Source organism: Cheilinus undulatus, linkage group 7, assembly GCF_018320785.1.
Source record: "Cheilinus undulatus linkage group 7, ASM1832078v1, whole genome shotgun sequence".
NCBI classification, from domain to species: domain Eukaryota; kingdom Metazoa; phylum Chordata; class Actinopteri; order Labriformes; family Labridae; genus Cheilinus; species Cheilinus undulatus.
The window spans coordinates 15,347,457-15,367,338 of NC_054871.1; the positions used below are offsets into that span (position 1 = coordinate 15,347,457).

General features: G+C 37.7%; 2 protein-coding genes across 2 annotated transcripts in view; one reads left to right on the forward strand and one right to left on the reverse strand.

Moving 5' to 3' along the window:
- The window catches only part of LOC121512061 (syncytin-A-like), a 42,724-nt gene extending 23,906 nt beyond the window's left edge, over positions 1-18,818 (reverse strand). The window contains exon 1 of the mRNA XM_041791048.1: positions 18,669-18,818. Coding sequence (XP_041646982.1) covers positions 18,669-18,755 — 87 coding nt within the window. The 5' untranslated portion in view covers positions 18,756-18,818. The remainder of the gene's footprint in view (positions 1-18,668) is intronic.
- The window catches only part of lepr (leptin receptor), a 70,164-nt gene that overhangs the window by 6,135 nt on the left and 44,147 nt on the right, over positions 1-19,882 (forward strand). The window lies entirely within an intron of this gene.

Genomic DNA, 19,882 nt, shown 5'->3' on the forward strand with positions numbered 1-19,882 from the left:
GGAAGATGGTTCTTCTCAAACCCTAATTGCTTTCACTAAACTATACCAGGATGAACGTGGTCTCTGTGTGCCAATAGATTCCCCCTGACTCGACCCTCAGTTGTTGCTTTATTGTGCTGGCCAGGTGGAGATGGCTCACAAGGTTCAAGATAATAAAATCTGATGACGCACATGCTTGGCATTAGGACAACTCAGCACTTTCTCTCTTTCAGTCTCTAATTCTTTCCATGTTTTATTTTTTACCCTGGGAAGATGGAAAAAAGAGGAGAACTCCCATATAGAATTACTGCTCTCACAAAGGAGAGGGTTTAAGAAACTGTGTGAGAGTGTCTACCCTGTTTGGAGTGGAATAAATGACAGAGCAGTTCAATATGTGTGATATTTGTATGCGCAGCAACAAGGCAGAGATTGTGTCCCAGAGAGAGACGTTTAAGGGCTTTATGTATGACTCCATCACACTTTCATGATGCGGTGAAATAAGCCCAGAAATCAAGCCACAGTGCTGTCATCTCATCGCATCATTGAGCACACACTGCTGCAGACTGTGCTGACGTGTGTTTATGTCACAGTGTGTAAGACAGAATAGAAAAGAAAGAAGGGAAAGAAAGAAAGAAAGGACTGCAGGATGAATAAGAGATGCTCATCTCATGCCTCAGGCTCTCTTCTTTGGTCTCTGATGCTGAGCGATACCCCGCAAACCATCTCTAAACCCTGCTGGTGTCATGTTATCCACTCACATCTGGAACTAATGTGTGTTGTTCACTAGCTCCCACAAATCCCAATAACCCATCATGTTGTGTTCTAATGCCTGTTTTTGTGCCAGTAGATGAGTATAGTGACTAATATAAGGCCATTAAATCTATTAGCTGTGGGTATCTCAGCAACCCCTGTGAGACACGAGGGTTAAGGACTGTTTTTGTGTGCTATAATTCCCTCAAACCCATTAAATGGTCATATAGGGTGGGATTATTATGCTATCAGTGTGCACAAGACCTCAATTTAGCTTTAGATGTGTTGTGACATACAGGTAACCTGACACGCCAGATGGATGTGTTTCACACATCCATCCGGGAAAGCTTCAGCAGGAAACATTTGAGAAAGGCAGAGGCCTTGAAAAATCCTCCGAATATGATTGGGTGAATGTTTTGTCACATCTCTATGGGCCAATCAGAGCAACAAAGCACGTGATGTAGCCACTAGCAAGCTGCGCAGGTGCAGCTACTGAGAAATAACACGAAACATGGCGACTATAGACATGTAAGTACTTGGCTTTTGTCGTTTTTGAAAAGAAAACAACTCACTACTGTTCTTTGTTCTTCTTTTAACGAAGAAATGTGGTCAAGTTCTGATAAAACTGCCGCTTTAGCAGCATTCATGCTAATCTCTTCCTCCATAACTGCACCAGCTCTTGCAGCTGCTTGTTTACGTCACGACTCTGCTGTGCCTGAAAGTACTGCCCCTCGTAGCTGATTGGTCCTGTCACTTTTAACCAGGCCTAAACAGTTCAGATGGGAGCTTAGCAAGGATGGATTCACCAGTGAGAAACAAGGAAATGGGTGTATCCATCTGCTTTGCAAGGTTAACATACAAGTAAATTTCCATAAAAGAGGGACAGAAAGGGGATCAATAAAGTAAAGAATAGGGGTGTGTATTGGCAAGAATCTGGCGATACGATATGTATCGCGTTACAGGGGTGTATATATCAATATACTGCAATATGAGCAAGGCGATATATTGCGATATTTTTGTAATTTATATTTGTATGTATATGTGTGTGTATATATATGATAATATATATAAATAAATAACAACTAACGTAACAGAATTAAGCTATTAATAAAAATATATTAAAATTATGTGTATAGTATATAAATATAAAATATATGGTGTATTCTAAAATATATGGTCCTGCATCATCACGAGCAGTATCTACACTGTGGGCTGCGCCCCCAATCAGGCAAGTGCCCTGATAGGTGATTCACAGCATATGTTCTGTGACTACGATAAACCAAATAGTATAACTTAAATTATATAGAAATAAAATATAAATAAGTGTTTTAAAAGGGTATGTCAAACCAAACTAGTTAACTGTTAAAATGGATATAAAAAATGTTCAAATATTCTTTTCAATATTTTGTTTTGTTGTTGTGTGGACAGCTCCTTGAAAACTGTAATACTGAAGGTGTTGCAGCATGTTACAGATGCTGTGTTAGCAACTGTGGTTCAGTCCTTTATGGTTAATCTTCAATAAAAAAAAAAAAAAAGTGCTCTGAGAACACATTATATAGCCTCTGTATTTATGGGGTCGGAGGTGGGCTGTGAAAATTATTGAGACTTAAAAGTGGGCCCTGAGTTGGAAGAGGTTGGGAACCACTGATCTAGAGTTTTAACTTTTTTTTTTGTGCAATTTGTAGATGACGATTCCGCTCATTTGTTGTAATGATTTAAAATGCTTTCAGGATTTTAAAAAGAAAAGTGGAAAAATAAATCTATATAGAGTAAATCTTTTAAATTTCATGGTACATCAGCTTGGATGTCTTAACATAATGAATTTTTTGACAACCTTAGAATAACTCCAGTTCAAAATGACATCTTGTGTAATAGTAAAAATTGCTCCTTAACTGTTCCCTTTCAAGTCAGATTGGAAAACTTATGTTGCCTGAGAAACCTGTGAAACCATAAAACACAAAAAGACCCTCTCCAAAGTAAAGCTGTTGATTTTTCTTGTAAAATCACAGAACCAGTGTGGTACAACAAGGCAGTCTCCAGAGAAAAGGTCAGCCCTTACTGTAGGAAAAATATCTCATTTTAAGGCATCATAAAACAACTTTGACATACCAAACCATTTAAAAGGTTTTTCATTGCTCCAAATAATGTGCAAGTATCTCAATGTCATTAAATGTGAGGACATTTTTCTGTTCTGTTTTGCCATTTGGATGTTTGACTCACTGTTATTTTCCCTCTGCTTCTCAGACACTTTCTCCATCTGTCTTCTGTCTCCTAAGATTTGATATTTGGCAGATCCAGATGTAGATTTGCCACTGGAAATCTTTTCCCTTTAATCTAATCAACATCCACTGAACAGGGGGAAAGGAACACTGCTACAATGTCTCCCTTTTTAGACAGAAGTCATTAAAATCAGGTAGTGTAGCAATATTTTACAAGAATAAAGTACCAAATAATAGTAAAAACACTAAGGACTTATTCATTATGATGAGCCAACAAATGTTAGACACTAAATCTGAAGCTCCTCTTCACTTTAATGAGTTTGATCACAAGCTTCAGCTCATCTTGAGTCTGTCAAGTATCTGAACTGTTTGGATTCATTTCCATCCTAAAAAAGGGGAGCAGACAAGTACTTTCCAATAAAACACACTCAACAATGCTTGGCACCAATCTGCAAACCGACACAGTGAACAACTATAAAAAGAGTCAAATAAGACTAATTACTGAAGTTATATTTGTCAGACAGATGGCCATGACATGGTAAGACTTTCAATGAATGATGAAAGATGTTGCTTTTTATCTTCTTGATGGGTGAATACACAGACATCCACCACTTTATTAGGAATACCTGCTCGACTGCTCATAAACACAAATCTTATCAGCCAATCACATGGCAGCAACCAGAGCATTTAGGCATAATAAAGACAACCTGCTGAGGCAGATTTCAGATTAAAACAGCAGGTCCAGTTAGAGCTGTTAAAAATCAACAGTAACTCAAACAACCCCTCGTTTCAACCAAGGTTTGCAGAAGAGCTTTTATGCACCCACAACAAGTTGGACCTGGATGCAGACAGTCTACACTAGTAGAACACCACAATGACTGCCTCTGCTGTCAAGGACAGGAAACTGGAGCTGCAATACACACTGAAATCTGACAACGGAAGATTGGAAAATCGTACTTGGTCTGATAAGTCTTGAATTCTGTGGCAACATCTGAATGGTAGTCAAAGTTCAGCATAAGTTCGAAGGCCTGCCAAACCACCTACAGCCACTGCACATTCAGGGTCACTTATATTACCTCTCTTCCTCATTCTGATGCTGTTTAAACTTCTGTACGTAATTTCGACCACTTCTTTACATTTAAAGGCCAAAACTAAAACATGATCTTAAGTGTAATTGTTAAGCTATTTGAAACTGTTATGCAAACTGCATCTTACTTATGCATCAAGAAATTAAAAAGCAACATTTTTTCTCATTCATTCAAAGTCTTGTCATGTCATAGCCATCTGACGGATGTGATTTCAATGTTTAGTCTCATTTGGCTCTTTTTATAGTCATGTTTGCAGTGTGGTGCCAAGCAGGTGGTGCAGAGTCGGTTTTAATCAGGAAATACTTGTCTGCTGTGCTGTGGTAAAAAATGATGCCTTTTTTAGCAGTGGAAGTGAATCCAACAGCACAGATGCTTTAAAGACTCAACATGAGCTGACGTTCATTACCATACTAAAGCCAATATAAGCTTGAGATTTAGTTTCTTAATTGCACCTTAACACCTCACCTAAGAGAAGGGAGCAGTCTAATATGTATGTTTCCTTCATGGATATTCTCTGTTGCCCCAAAGAGACCATAAACCCAGATTATTTCAGGTTTAATATCACAACATTATAGGGCAAAAGTATGAATATAGACATACAGGGGTTTCCAGCTTTGAAAGGAGCAGATACTAAAAACATGAACATCCAAGAGAATGCAAACCCTCCAAATATCAGTCTTGATAGGCTATGAACCATTTCTAACAGCCCGTAAACAATTTCCCATTTAAGACCTGTTGAGTAACATGATTCAACATCTAGGAAAAGTTTGAAAGAGCAAATGCTAAAGCTCATATTCAGACTAAAAACTAATCATTCAGACACCCGTCATAGCCCTGAACAACAATTTTCACTATAATGCATGACTAACAGGTGTAACTGGCTCCAGTTTGTACTTTGCTTACTTCATAAAAGTCTACTAACCTATCTTACTAGATGGCAAACATCAGCACATTTGTATCCAAACTACTTGTCTGATTCATTTTATAGATTTGGCCTATATTAACCAGAACTATTCAGAACTGTAGGATCAGGCTGTATTTTAGCAGACCAAGCTTTAGAGGAGAAATGTGATACAGCTGTGCTCTGAAAAACACATCACATTTAAACAGTGTCAGCACACACAGTTGCTCCAGGGTGATGAAACTGCATGAAATGAGAGGCAGAGTAGGGGCACAGTTTGTAAACACTGCTCTCAAAGATGGCTACTCAGTGACGGCAGTGGTTTGTTTATGCCCTGCTTGCATCTCACGCCTGGCTGCCACATTTTCTGAGTCCCATCCCAAACATTCTTACTCTGTTATTGGCTGAAAGCTACACACCCAATGCCTCAAGGTCGACACAGTAACGTCCATATGAGAAGCTGCAAGCACAGGGAAGGGTCTCTTATACAGATGTGCACTATAAGTGGGTCAGAAGTGATGAGTTAGATTATGAGTTAATTACTTTCCTGGAAAATGTCATTGCTCAAAGTTATTCTGGCTTTAAAAAGCAAGTACTTCGTGTTTTAGTCTTAAAAAATAAAATTGTTGGCAGCTCTCTGGAACAGAGAGAAGTAATTATTTTGTGCAGTGTTGTTTTTCTTCTTAACAAGCTTCAGTCTGAACACTTCCGTGACAGGGATGTTATGACTGTGACCATTTAATGTCAATGTAAATACCAAAATCCATTGTATGCATGATGTTCCCTTAATATGAAGATTCTTGTATATTCGAATGCTAATATTGTGGCTATTTTAATTTAGAAAATGTTGTTTTAAAGCTCCTGTGAAGGACTTTTGGTTTGTGTTCATTCTAGAGTTTCCTTAGGACAAGCCATACCTCATCTCTTTGCTGAGTTTTTCATGTACAGACATGTTAAAGTAAAGTGATCAACAGAGAATATTTTTGAGCAAAAAAAATCTCATTCTGCTTCATTGTTAGAGTCAAATACGTGATTAGGGTTATTTGAAAAATAGCTGCTCCTGCAGCACTCGCAATCGCTTCATTTGGACTCTACACCCAAGCACTAGTTTCAGCTTTCACAAATATGTTTATAGAAGTGATCAGTGGATATGTTTGATGTTTTCATTCACTTTAACTGCTCATAAAAAGGTAACCTGTTTCAATTGTATACGCTGCAAAAAACTCTTCATTTGAACTTTAAACTAAAAAAACAGCTTCAACTAATATCTGAGTCAAAACTTTGAAATAACAATTTTCAGGGCAATGTCAAAAGAAAGTGCATTTCTTAAAATGAATTTATTGTTAACAGGCATTGAATACTTCACAACAAATAAATAATAACAATAAAACACCATTAAAGTCCAACAAATCTTGTCTCACATTTGTGACTGTGATTAAGACTGTTCAGATTTTTAAGAATGAGAATAGTGCCATAAACATTTTTCCAAATACTTTAATATTAATTTTGTAAATTTAAGTCTATAATTTTTTGTCAACCAAACAGAAACATCCTTCTCTAGTTCTCCTGTTTCATTCTTTTTACAAAGCTAAGCTGGTATGGATAATGTTGATTTTCAGCTCTAATGCTCTACAAGAACGTATATTTCTCAGTGTGTCAACTGTTCCTTACTTTACACACCTTACTCTGTCTCAGAGACACCACACACTTTCATTGTAGATGCCCATTACTCTAGAGCTAAAGCTTGCTTAGGGATGGGAATCAGGAACAAGTCCCAGTTGAGAACTGATTCCAATAGGTTAAATCCATCTACATCATTTGTATTTAATCTTAACACTCCCTTGTTGATGACTTACAACCACACGCCTTGAAAAACACATTCTCTACCATACAATGTATTAAGCTGGTATTTTGTAGGGCTGACACTTTTCATTTGATTGGTCAGATGGTTGTTCAATGGTCGACCAAGATCCCTGGTCGCCGGTTGGCTGCGCTCATGCATGTGAGCACAAAACGGAGTGTGCTGCTGACTGATTAACAGACAAAGTAGGAGACAGAGGGGAGCAATCCAGGGCTGGGCAATACAGGAAGAGAGGAACGAAGTGACGTAGAAGATGTTATATCCTGACTTTTTCACAGTGGTTACACTGTAAATAATGACAACAACAACATCTTAAACCTGACATAAAGATGCAGGATGTTTGTACGGAGGTAGCACTGCCGAGGGTCTCTGCTCTGCCCTCCGTCTGAGCCCTGACGCCTGTGGCCTGTTTAATTCACCGGTCAGTAAATATGTGGTATTGTCCATATATCATTGCCTGCGGGCTGACATATGCTTGTAAATTACACGGGATGGACTGAAACAAGTGTTCCCGTTAATGGCTCTCGTTATATGTAATACAAACAATTGTCTAGGGTCATATGATGTCAAAGAATAATTGTTTCATAATCACAGAAATTTCATGGTTTAAGGCAGAAGCATGCTGACTGTCTCTGAGTCAGATATTACTCTAGTATCATAATGAGGATAAAAACACTTTATAGTGCTTCATAAAGCTTGACATGTTCATTTTTAAAATCATTCAGACTTCCAGATGGTGTTATGAGGAGCCTGTCACAGATTAGGCTGATTCTATTTCTTTTGTTTTTTTAACCTGCCTGGCCAATCAATTGGTCGGTGTGTGGGTGTAATTTTGGTTGGCCAAGATTTTCTTTTGTTGACTACAGCCTTCGTATTTTGACACACATTTCAGGTCAATGAAAGATTGCCCCATCTGCCTTTAAAAATTGCAGGACATATTGCAATTTCATCTAAATTTTGATTAACTTCCCTGCTCATCTAGGTTTTCTCACAGGAAAATTTCCTCCTTTTGACAGAAAAGCACTCAAATAACAAAAAGGTATAAGATTTAAACATGGTTTTGTAAAACAAAGTCAGATGAGTCAGAGATTCTGTTTGCCATTTAAAAAAAATAACTAACGTTAATGAAAGTGACAAACCCAGATTCTCTGTCCTACAGAAAGTCAACCTGACCATTTAGTACCATGGTGCTGCTCAGCTTTGGCCTTTACTTCAACTGGCCTCTTACAAGAAGTTCCCTCAAGAAAGCCAACACTGCTCAGGGAGGATGACCTAGTTTGAGTTTTCAGACATCAGCAGACTTTCCAAGCACTTCATAACAGCCTCTCTCTAGAGACGATAAATGACATAACCTTTTTTAATCTCATGCAGCTGATTGTAATGGTTTACTTTATTACATATATATGTGCTTTCAGTTATCAGTGTAACTCTATCTATCTATCTATCGATCGATCGATCGATCGATCGATCGATCGATCCAATCTTCATGCATGTATGAATGGCAGGGTTGGAAATGAACTTCTTTGCCTTCCAGCCACACCAGGAGTAAGTTTAGGACTGTTTCATACCAATACAGTCATGGACGAAAATATTGGCACCCCTGGAATTTTTCCAGAAAATACACCATTTCTCCCAGAAATTGTTGCAATTACAAATGTTTTTGGTATACATGTGTTTATTGCCTTTATGTGCATTGGAACAACACAAAAAATCAGCAGAAAAAAGACAAAATTGACATAATTTTACACAAAACTCAAAAAATGGGCCAGACAAAAATATTGGCACCCTCAACTTAATATTTGGCTGCACACCCTATAACCATAACAAGCTTCTCACACCTCTCAAGTGGAATTTTGGACCACTCTTCTTTTGCAAACTGCTCCAGGTCTCTCAGATTTGAAGGGTTCCTACTTGCAACAGCAGTTTTGAGATCTCTCCATAGGTGTTCAATGGGATTTAGATCTGGACTCATTGCTGGCCACTTCAGAACTCTCCAGCGCTTTGTCTCCAATCATTTCTTGGTGCTTTTTGAAGTTTGTTTAGGGTCAGTGACCTGCTGGAACACCCATGACCTCTGACGCAGACCCAGCTTTCTGACACTAGGCCCTACATCGCGGCCCAAAATCTTTTGATAGTCTCAGATTTCATGATTCCTTGCACACAGTCAAGGCACCCAGTGCCAGAGGCAACAAAATAACCCCAAAACATCCTTAAACCTCCACCATGTTTGACTACTGTGTTCTTTTCTTTGTAGGCTTCATTCTGTTTTCTGTAAACAGTAGAATGACGTCCTTTTCCAAAAAGCTCTACCTTAGTCTCATTTGTCCATATAATGTTCTCCCAGAAGGATTGAGGCTTACTCAGGTACATTTTGCAAACTCCAGTCTGACTTTTTTATGTCTCTTTGTCAGCAGTGGGGTTCTCCTCGGTCTTCTGCCATAGCGCTTCATCTCATTCAGATTATGACGTTTGGTCCGAGCTGACACTTTTGCTCCCTGAGTCTGCAGGACAGCTTGAATTTGTGTGGAAGTTGACTGAGGATGTTTATCCACCATTCCAACTATCCTGCGGTGCATTCTTTTGTCAATTTTTCTCTTATGTCCACATCCAGGGAGATTAGCCACAGTTCCATGGGTTATAAACTTCTTGATTATATTACGCACAGTGGACAAAGGAATTTCTAGATCTCTGGAGATGGTCTTGTAACCTTGAGATTGTTCATATTTTTCTACAATTTTGCTTCCTAAGTCCTCAGACAATTCTGGGCTTTTCTTTCTTTTCTCCATGCTTGGTGTGACACACAAAGGCACACAACACAAAGGTTGAGTCAACTTTTATACATTCTAACTGGCTTCAGGTGTGATTTCTAGATTGCCAGCACTTGTTACTGCCACAGGTGAGTTTAAATGAGCATCACTTGCTTGAAAAAAAAGATTTACCCACAGTTTTAAAAGGGTGCCAATAATTTTGTCTGGCCCATTTTTTGAGTTTTGTGTAAAATTATGTCAATTTTGTCTTTTTTCTGCTGATTTTTTGTGTTGTTTCAATGCACATAAAGGCAATGAGCACATGTAAACCAAAAACATTTGTAATTGCAACAGTTTCTGGGAGAAATGGTGTATTTTCTGGAAAAATTCCAGGGGTGCCAATATTTTCGTCCATGACTGTATTAAGTGTAAAGTTGACCTATGCTGTCAAAAAGGCCTCCCCACATGCAAATGAGTCTGACAACTGAAAGATTTAACAAATCAAAAACCAAAAAATTATTTAGGAAACCGTTTATTGTAACATATAACATATTTATAATAGGTAAGATTATGTATTTTGGTAAATGTTCTTTATGATGATTGATTGTCCTCCACAGACTTCATCTACTCATTTTCTCTCTCTTCTTTTGTAAATGAACGGTAGGGGAAACACTGTAGCATACAGACATATAGCGTTTCATTCTATTATTTCAAAGTATGATATATACGCCACTTTGATGTTTTGATTTCAATTTGAATGTCACAGAGGTGAATGGAGAGACTTAGGGATCCTCCCTCTGTGTTGTCTTCAGAGGTAGTAACCGAGACATGTGCTCTCTTGTGCTTCTGTATTATCACCGTGTGAAATAACAGATGGGGCCTTGACATTACGCAGCTGCTGAATGAAAGGAGTTTCATTAAGGCCCGGCTGCTAAAAATGCACTGTGAAAAGAGCTTTTGATATAATAGATGCCACTAATAATGACAAGCAAATTCAGGAAAGTGTCACCTGTTCCATACTGTGTACACTTCACACCCTCACACAACACATGCATAAAGCTGCAGTACTCTTAACTCCTCAAGTAATTCCAGCTCCCCAACAATAGCCATCCAACAGCCTTTTTTCTCCCATTCACAGAAAAGCATTAAAATGACAGATATGAGATTTAAAGCCTATTATGTCAAACAGAGTCACTTGGCTTCCTTCAGTGCTCAGAGAAATGCCGTTTACATGTGAAACAGGGTGATGGCAGGGGAATCACACTGCAGCAGAATCATGTCTGCATTCAAAACAAAAGATTACGTCGCCCTTTAATGACATCATCCCAGTGAGCCTCAAGCATGACATCATCCTCCTGGTATGTGGTAATCCCCCATGAGGATTTTTTTCGTCATGTGCAGAATCTGATTCATTATTCATGAAGGGCTTCCCTGTTTGCAATGTAGCGGCATTTTCACAGCCTGTTTGTAGAGGGAGTAAACTCATAATGTTGATAAGGTTAACTCATACTGCAGCTCTGCTGTCATATTACCTCTTAAACAGTGATGACAGGGGAGTGATAACACAAAGCTGATGTCATGCTGATACAATGTTTAGATGTTCCTATAGCTCCAGGAGTAGGAGTGTTTGAACCTAAATAAACAGGTATAAACATCCTTTTAGAAGTCAACATTAAAACTGATTACTTTTCTATCCCAAATATAATCCTTTTGGCTCTTTTGAGATTATGGGAAATAAGGTGTATACCATTTTAATAAGTTTTAATGCATTTCCCATAGCCTCTAAAGAGCCATATAGGCTAGATGATATTTGGGATTGAAAGGGGATTAATTTCAATGTTGACCTGTAGAAAGAATTATTTTTTGTTTTGGTTTTCAGAAGCTCCTGATTTGTTGAGATAAAATTAATTAGAAGGTATTTGCTTTATAAGATTGTGGTAAAATGCTAAACAGAAGGAAAAAGAAGATGTGCTCTCGCTCTATTAGAACTCAAAAACGATCATATCTTGAGTAAACCTCCAGGTATTATGAATAAAATATAACCACAAATAAGATTTCAGTTCTAAATGTTTTGTTGTTTTTGCTTTTTGGATCAGTGAACCAATCTTCACATAGGGATAACATATGGTGAGGATGATGTCATCCTGTCACAGGTTGGGATGATGTAATTGAACTGAATGATGTCACCTCCTCATTTTGAATGCGTACTGTGGGCGGGGCTTTTTCTTTCCCCCTGCTTGAGCTCTCTACACTCTGCAGACTGATCAGTGATGCACACATCTTTACCTGATTTATGGACTGCAGGATAGGCCGAAAATCTAAAAGACATCTATCACTTTAATGCTTTGCTAGAAAGGAATGGGAAGAATTTCCAGGACAGGAATTCAAGGGAGTTAGGATGTTGCCTTAGAGACCATGGTTTCCAGTAATAATCTCACAACTGTTTGCTTTGGCAGCATGTTAGTTTTTTTAAGCCTTCCTCCAGAATCCAGAGTATGTTGACTTTGAGTAAGGCACCAAATAAGACTGCTTGTTTTTCCCATATTAGAAATAGCTCCCATCAAATAGCCTTATTCAAGTGCTTTTTGTATAAAATGCACAGCACATACAGCATATTTTAGCTACTGTGCAGACATGACTTTCCAGACAAACAGTAGATGATTATATATCTCTTACTTTAGTTTCTTCCTTGATTGTTTAAGCAGAAAAAAGAGGCTGTCATTTCCACACATTTGAAACAATAGTAATTTGACTTGAGTCTGACTGGACTAGGCAAAAACAACAAATAAAAAGTGAGAGCAGACAAAAATAATCACTTTTTGCTGTCTATGCCTACACACTAATCCTCTGAGGGGGTTTTGGACGAGTGTGAAACCAGATGCTGCAGCTCCCCGGCAGTCACTGCAGCACTGAATGACAAGGCAGAACCAGCCTGCTGACTATAATGATCAAATCTGTCTCTATAAAGATCAGTGGGCTGTTAAATTGAATTGAGGTGCCCCTATCATGACGCAGATCAAGGAAAGCTATTTGCAAATGAATCTCCGCCTCCTTCACATAGACAAATTTATGCAGGCACACAATGACGCATCCTTCCTACGTCACAGAGTTTGATTGTGACTGCAGGCTGCACACGCAGTCAAAAATCTGCACTTCTACACTTCTTCTTTGAGGGAATTTAATGCCTTCTTTATGTGAAGGTCTTTTCCCACTCTGTGGCTAACCCTGTGACAGCCTCAGCCTCAGAACAAGAACAGCCTTTTTGGGCAAGTATTCCTCAAATCTGCATGTATTGACCTGAAGATAAATCAGAAACTCTGAATTACAGATAAAATGGAATATGAGAGAAAATTAGAGGTTCTCCAACTTAAAAACTTCTCTCACATGTAGGCTTTTTTCCATCTCTAGTTCTGTCCTTTGACAGGACTTGTCATCATATGGGCTTTCAACATCCCACTATTGTGCAATATTCCCTCAACATCTGCCAGCCTTGAAACTTTCTCAGCTACAGGATGTCCACTTGTTTTGTTTTAATAAAGCTAAAGCTACTAAGGTCAGATAGTGAGTACAGATGGACCATGCACTGTGCAGGAAGAATTCCTGTTTATGGTGGATTTACTAAGAATGTTCAAATAGAGGCCATTTATCTGTAATGCAACAGTATGAGGAGGCTCAAATGCTGTGTTACTGGTTTTAAATCTTGCAAATGTATGAGCAATAAAACCATGATAAGGGGTAAGGCAACAATGAGCCATTAACTGGCAATCAGCTGCTTTCAATCTAGCATTACAACGGTACAGATTTAACACCTTTTATACTCTATCAAAATCATGACCAACAGGGATGTAACATAACATTCTACTCACGTTATATGTGCAGTCATACTGGGTCAATGATATGATTTTATCATAACTTTTTACTTTCTAAATTGTATAAACAAATTATTTAATGTAATCAAAAACAATAGAAGCATTTTATCTAGATTCTCTGGCAATGACATACAAAATTACTTTTTGGATCATAAATATAAGTAAAGTTTATTGATTTTAAGGTTATAAAGTGTCTAATATAACAATGTGTATTTTGTCTTATAAGTATCTGCTGATATCAGAAAAAAGAAACTACTTTTACCTTTTGTTTTACATTTCAGTTTAGCTTAATTAGTTCTTACTAGGGGTGCACCGATTGCAATTTTCTGGCCGATCACCAATCTTTAAAAAGCCTGACCTGCCGATTCTGATTTTGGGTGATACCGATTTTTTTTTTTTTTTTTACAACTGACAGCATACACCTTCAATGTTCCAATCTTATTTTATTGAATAACATTGAACAATACCCGTAAAACAATACAAACTTGTTGTTTTAACTGCACATGAGGTAGTTCTCTCAAATATAAATGAAAAGTTAAAAGCATTGCTGTCCAAACTACTAAATTATATCAGTTCCTTTAGTCTTTCATTTTTCACAATTTAGTAGGTAGAGGCATATGAAACTGATCTTATCTGCTGATCTTATTTACATGGATTGGCCAATCGCCGATCTCCTAAAACTAAGGATACCGATTTTGGCCGATCAATCAGTGCACTTCCAGTTTGTACTGCTGGTTTGTTCATTTAGTTTAGTTTTAATTTTGCAAAAATGCTTCGTTTAAGTTTAGTTTTTATTAGTTTTAATGTTAGTTTTGGTTTTGTTGGCAATGTGGGATACCTGTCTGGGGCAAAACCTAAAAAGGCTCTTTACTTTTCACTGTAATTATTCAACTTTAATGGTTGTATACCACTCAAGACTTAAAATTACCATTGTGTGAAGTTATCTTTGACCAAATCAGGCAATTTTACTTTCTCTCTAAGGAGATTTTTTCCCTAATTCTATTTCATTTTAGTTAGTTTTGTAAGCAGACAATACAGTTATAGTTAGTTTTCGTCCTATTTGTAAAGCTTAGTTTTTTTTAGTTTCAGTTTACTAAAGGGTTTTTACATTTTAGTTTTAGTTATTTAGTTAGTTTTAGTTAACTATAATAACCTCGCTACAAAGGAGATAGTGCCCTTTGCTGGTAAAAGGCAGAATAATTGCCATTTTCTTTAGATCAAATCCATTCAAACTGTCCATATTTGCACAATTTTAACTGTACTGAGTTTTATTGTTACATCCCTAATTACCAAATTGTAATGTAAGGTTTCAGCTATTTTTTTTTATATCTGTAACTGTTTTGCTGTTTTGACCGTATAGCACATGATGTCAGATCAAGCAAATCTCCTTAAGAGACTAACAACCTCAAACACAACAGGATGACATACTAAGAGAATAGGTTGCGTATTGTTTGGGGTACCAGTGTTAAATCAATACTTTTGAAAAGGTGCCAGTGCCTAAATGATGCCTGAATCGATACTTCTAAGAGAGAAAGTGTTTTAAAAGTGAGACACTGAATGAAAGCTGTCTCAGTATCATAATGATTCAGAATTAAGATGCAAGTACATGTAAGAAGAGGAAACAGGCGTAAATTCTTCATATCATATAATGTGCCTTTCCTTTGGAGTTCCAGGGATTGTGTCAGGGTGGTGAGGTACCGAAATGAAGCACAGAAATCTGTCTTGTAATGCTGTTCGGTAGGTACTGGATGTCAACACACACTATGTTGGTACCAGGTTTTGATACTAATCCCTATGAGAGCAAAAGAAATTTGGCATTGAACTATGACTTTGGAGTCTGAGGAAAATGAACCTTACGGTCAGTAGTTGTTAAATCACAACTTAAAATCCTGATGCCTTATTTAAAAGGTATCTATAGAACACCTAGGCCTGCTTTTAATTTAAACAATGTAGAATTCACCCAATACGTGTCTTAAAGATGTGCTCTGTAAAATGTGATGGATAGACACCAGGCAGCTTTACAGCAAAAGATTATTTCAAAAGTTTTAGTCAGCCTTGCCTCAAGCATTAATTTGACAAATAGCAGGCACCAGGACACCAAAACCATTCACTATTCACTCTTCAATGAGGAGTTCCCTTCATACTGAATAGTGACACAGACATACTTTCCATTCAAATAATGCCTTATTGACTTGCCTGTCGGCTTGAAATTGGAAAACTGTGTGTGACTTAGCGGTGTGGCCAAGGATTCCCATCTTGATGGAAACTTTTTTCCAGGGCTTAAACTGAAGTTTCTAAAGGATAAATTAACAAAGAGAATGATGTTGAGTGTCAGCAGAAGTCTACATGACTGGCTGACAGCACTAAACTGTTCTCAAGTCCATGGCCCCTGATTAAGATGTGTTTGTAGTATCACAGAAATCTTAGAGATAAGTCGTCATGCTTTTAGAAGCTAAGGTCCAAAATACTTATTGTGTCTCCGAAATGGGACTTGCTTATTTAATTTTCCACATATTATTGAAAACTTATCACTAGGCTCTAAAGCTTCCCCTCACCAAGAAGGTAAAACAGCTTTCATTTTAATGTCCTGAAGCTACAGCCAATGAACAGACACTTAAAAATATGGCAGTGGCCCAATTTAAAAGAATCACTTTAATATATCATGCCCATTTCAGTCTAAGTACAAAACTGACATCTTATTATGATATTGGATTCATTCACAAACAACAGACCAGTTACAGATCCATGTGCACAGCTGTAGACTTCTTTGTAAGAGAATCGGTTTCCCTAGAACAGCAAATCATGAGGGCTTTTGCTCAAACACAGAGATGTTTTGCAGATGTTGTGAGCAACATTTCTGTCCAAGATGACTGAATGTGGGATCTTTTAGATACAGAACAGTATCTTTAGTCTTACTGCTGCGATATAGACTGGCAGTCAGCGTATCTACTTACCTAGACCACTTTTTTCTCCAGAAACGGATTGAAATGTTGATATGATTGTGGGGTGTCCTTAATGGTAAATGGACTTCTTTGTACTGTATATAAAATACTTAGGAAGGATCAGGGTTAACATTGCTGCTTGTAAAGGTGGGGCTTGTTTTCACCAAGCAGATTAGTCTATAATTATACATCACACCTGGATTTACTTTGTAAATGTCCATACAATGTAAAAAGATGGACATTTTTTAAAAAGTGTAGCAGAAGATGCAAGTCAGTAAGACCGCAACTGTAGAAATTAAGTACAAAAAAGCTCCCCTATTTTCAATTATATTGTTTACATCAGGTGCCAATAACATCTGATGAAATAACTGCAAATATAACTAGAGAAAGAATCAATAATTAAAATGCATGCTGTGTCATGGACAGTGGGATGGAACAGTATTTCACCCCTTCCTGATTTTTTTCCACCTATTTTCAGGGATGCACCGATCCACAAGTGGTATATGGGCTGTCGAGGGTTAAGCTCACATATGACTACTCACCCAAAGTGAAAAGAGGCCAAATATCAAAGCATGATATTAATCTGCAAAGAGGAACGAAGGCGGGCTGCGCTAGCTTTCAGTGCTAGCCACGCTGTAGAGAGTACAACAAGCTAACGTCACACCCACTCTTATTCATGTTCTGTCATCTTTAGACTAGTTTTAACTATTCTAAATATAGATTTACGTTTAATCGACTAGGTAATTATACCGCTAAAAACATCCCCAACAAATACTAGCTCAGTTAAACAGACTGTCTTGTGTTAGACTGCGGTGCGTTCATGGTCTACCGCAAACTGTAGGATGGATTTGGATCGGTCACTTGGATCAGCGCCATCAGTCAGATATCCAATCTATTAACTACATCCATATTGGACCTGATACCGATATTGGATCGGATCGGTCCACCCCTACATATTTTTCTCATTTACATGTTTCAGATCATCAAACAAATACTAGTATTAGACAAAGACAACCCAGTTCAAAGCAAAGTTTCTGAATGATGATACCATTTATTAAGGGGAAAAAAAAAACATCCAAACCTACCTGGCCCTATGTGAAAAAGAAAATGCCTCCTAAACCTAATAACTGGTTGTGCCATCCTTGGCAGCAACAACTGCAGGCAAGCATTGGTGATAACTGGCACTGAGTCTTTAACATAATGGTGGTGGAATTTTGGCCCACTCCTCCTTGCAGGATTGCTTTAATGGGCATGCTGGTTTGCTTCAGATCCTTGTCCTGCTGAGCTTGAGGTCTCACACTGATGGCCACACATTCTTCTTAAGGATTTTCTGGCAGAGAGCAGAACTCATGGTTCCATCAATTACACCAAGTCATCCAGGCCCTGAAGCAGCAAAGCAGCCCCAGATCATCGAACTACCACCACCATGTTTGACTTTACTTCGTAGGAAATTCTATGTTAGTTTTACGCCAGATATAACAGGCTGCACACCTTCCAAAAAAAGTTCTTCATTTGTCTTGTCAGTCCACAGAATTTTTCCAAAAGTCTTGGGGATCATCAAGATGACTTGGCAAATGTGAGATGAGCCTTTCCGTTCTTTTTGTCAGCAGTGGTTTTAGCCTTGTAAATCTTCCATGGATGCCATTTTTGCCCAGAGTCTTTCTTATAGTTGAGTCATGAACTCTGACCTTAACTGAGTCAAGTGAGGCCTGCAGATCTCTAGGTGTTGTGCTGGGTTCTGTTGTGACTTTCTGGATGAGTCCTTGATGAGCTATTGGAATAATTTTGGTATCCTGGCCACTTTCCAAAAACTGCGGTTAATCCAAGTTTATCCATGATGACATGAATAAACTTGGATTAGCCGAATGACATGATGGCTACTCTAACACAAGGGGGTTTACTTTTCACACAGGGCATGGTAGGTTTAGATGGCTTTTTTCCTTACTAAGTGAAATCATCATTTAAAAACTGCATTTTTATTTACCCGTGTTATTGTCGTCTAATATCAGAAAGAGAAAGAAAGAAATAAGGATGGTGGCGAATAATTTTTCCAGCATTGTACAGTGCAAGTATGCTAAGTGAAAATATAAAGCAAAAACAAATGCATGCAAAGTATACACAAAGACAAGAAATCGTGATTTACGGGTTTACAATACACTATAAACACTTTGTGGCACATTCGCCAAATGGAACAATGGAAAACCAAAGTAGGCTACATCAGCTAGCTAGCTAACAGCTACTTGCTAAATATTGCTGACTTGAGTCAAACAGCATGCAACACAGCCTACTTTCACCTCACAATGTCAACTCACAGTATTAATGCAGGTCCTTCTGACAGTCCGGTTCCTCCTCTGTGTTGTTCTCCACCTGTAATGTTTCTCCTGGGTTAGCGTCTCCATTGCTTGACTTCGCTGTCCGTGGCGTTAATCATCCTCTTCCAATCAGAGTGTAGGTAGGCGAAGGCCGCTCACTATCAAATTAGCAAGAACTTCTGCTGTTAAAGTTATCAAGTTGACTATTTTAGAAACTCCAAGACACATAGCTTATATATATATATATATATATATATATATATATATATATATATATATTATGGATGACGTCCCATAAATCAAATTTAACTTTGAACTGGTTAAACTACTGCACAAGCAGCACAAACCAACCGATAACTGACTGGCCGTTGACGCATTCTAACGTCATAGAACGTTATTAGGTTAATATTTACATGAAATACAAGACTTGCCCAACGTTTATTTAGCAGTATGCGATAACCATACAGGCATTGTTTTTAAAATGCTTTTATTTTAATCACCTGGCAAAATAAAGTAACCGATAAGCAAAGTAAATGATGTTTGCACATAAATGTTTTCCAATGGCATATGTTTGGGAAAATCGGAAACGTATGCTGGCAGAGCACAAGAAACTGTCAGTAACATAAAACTGTAGTGAAATACAGTATGTCCATAGGTAAATGCTTTCATTGATTACAGTCATGTTGTTTTCTCTCAAGTATTATTGGAAGCTGGAAAATACAACCAACAAGGCAGATAACAGTTGTACTGAAATACAGTGCATGTGCTGAGTAGAAATAACAAAACAAATGAGTAAAGAAATTCATATTCAAAAATCTAAATAATAATGAAATCAAAGATCAAGCTCAGTCAATAAAAATGCAGATAGATAGATAGATAGATAGATAGATAGATAGATAGGTAGATGAAAATAAAAGAAAACAGATTAATATAATGATTACAATAAAACATTATCATCAATATTATATCATGACGTTAGGCAAAACAAGACAGTTATTAGTTCATGGAGACCTATGTTCTTAAGCAGATCATTGGCTGATTTAAGTTTCATAAATTGTAGGGATTTACAGTACAGTTGAAATTCATTATAAAAGGGTTGAAATGGGTGAGGTTTTTCATAAATTTTACTTTGTTTATGTAGTAGCTAGCCATTGTTAGTAATATTAGTGTTATGGTGATTATTTGATCTCTGCATATGAGTTCAACAGACACAT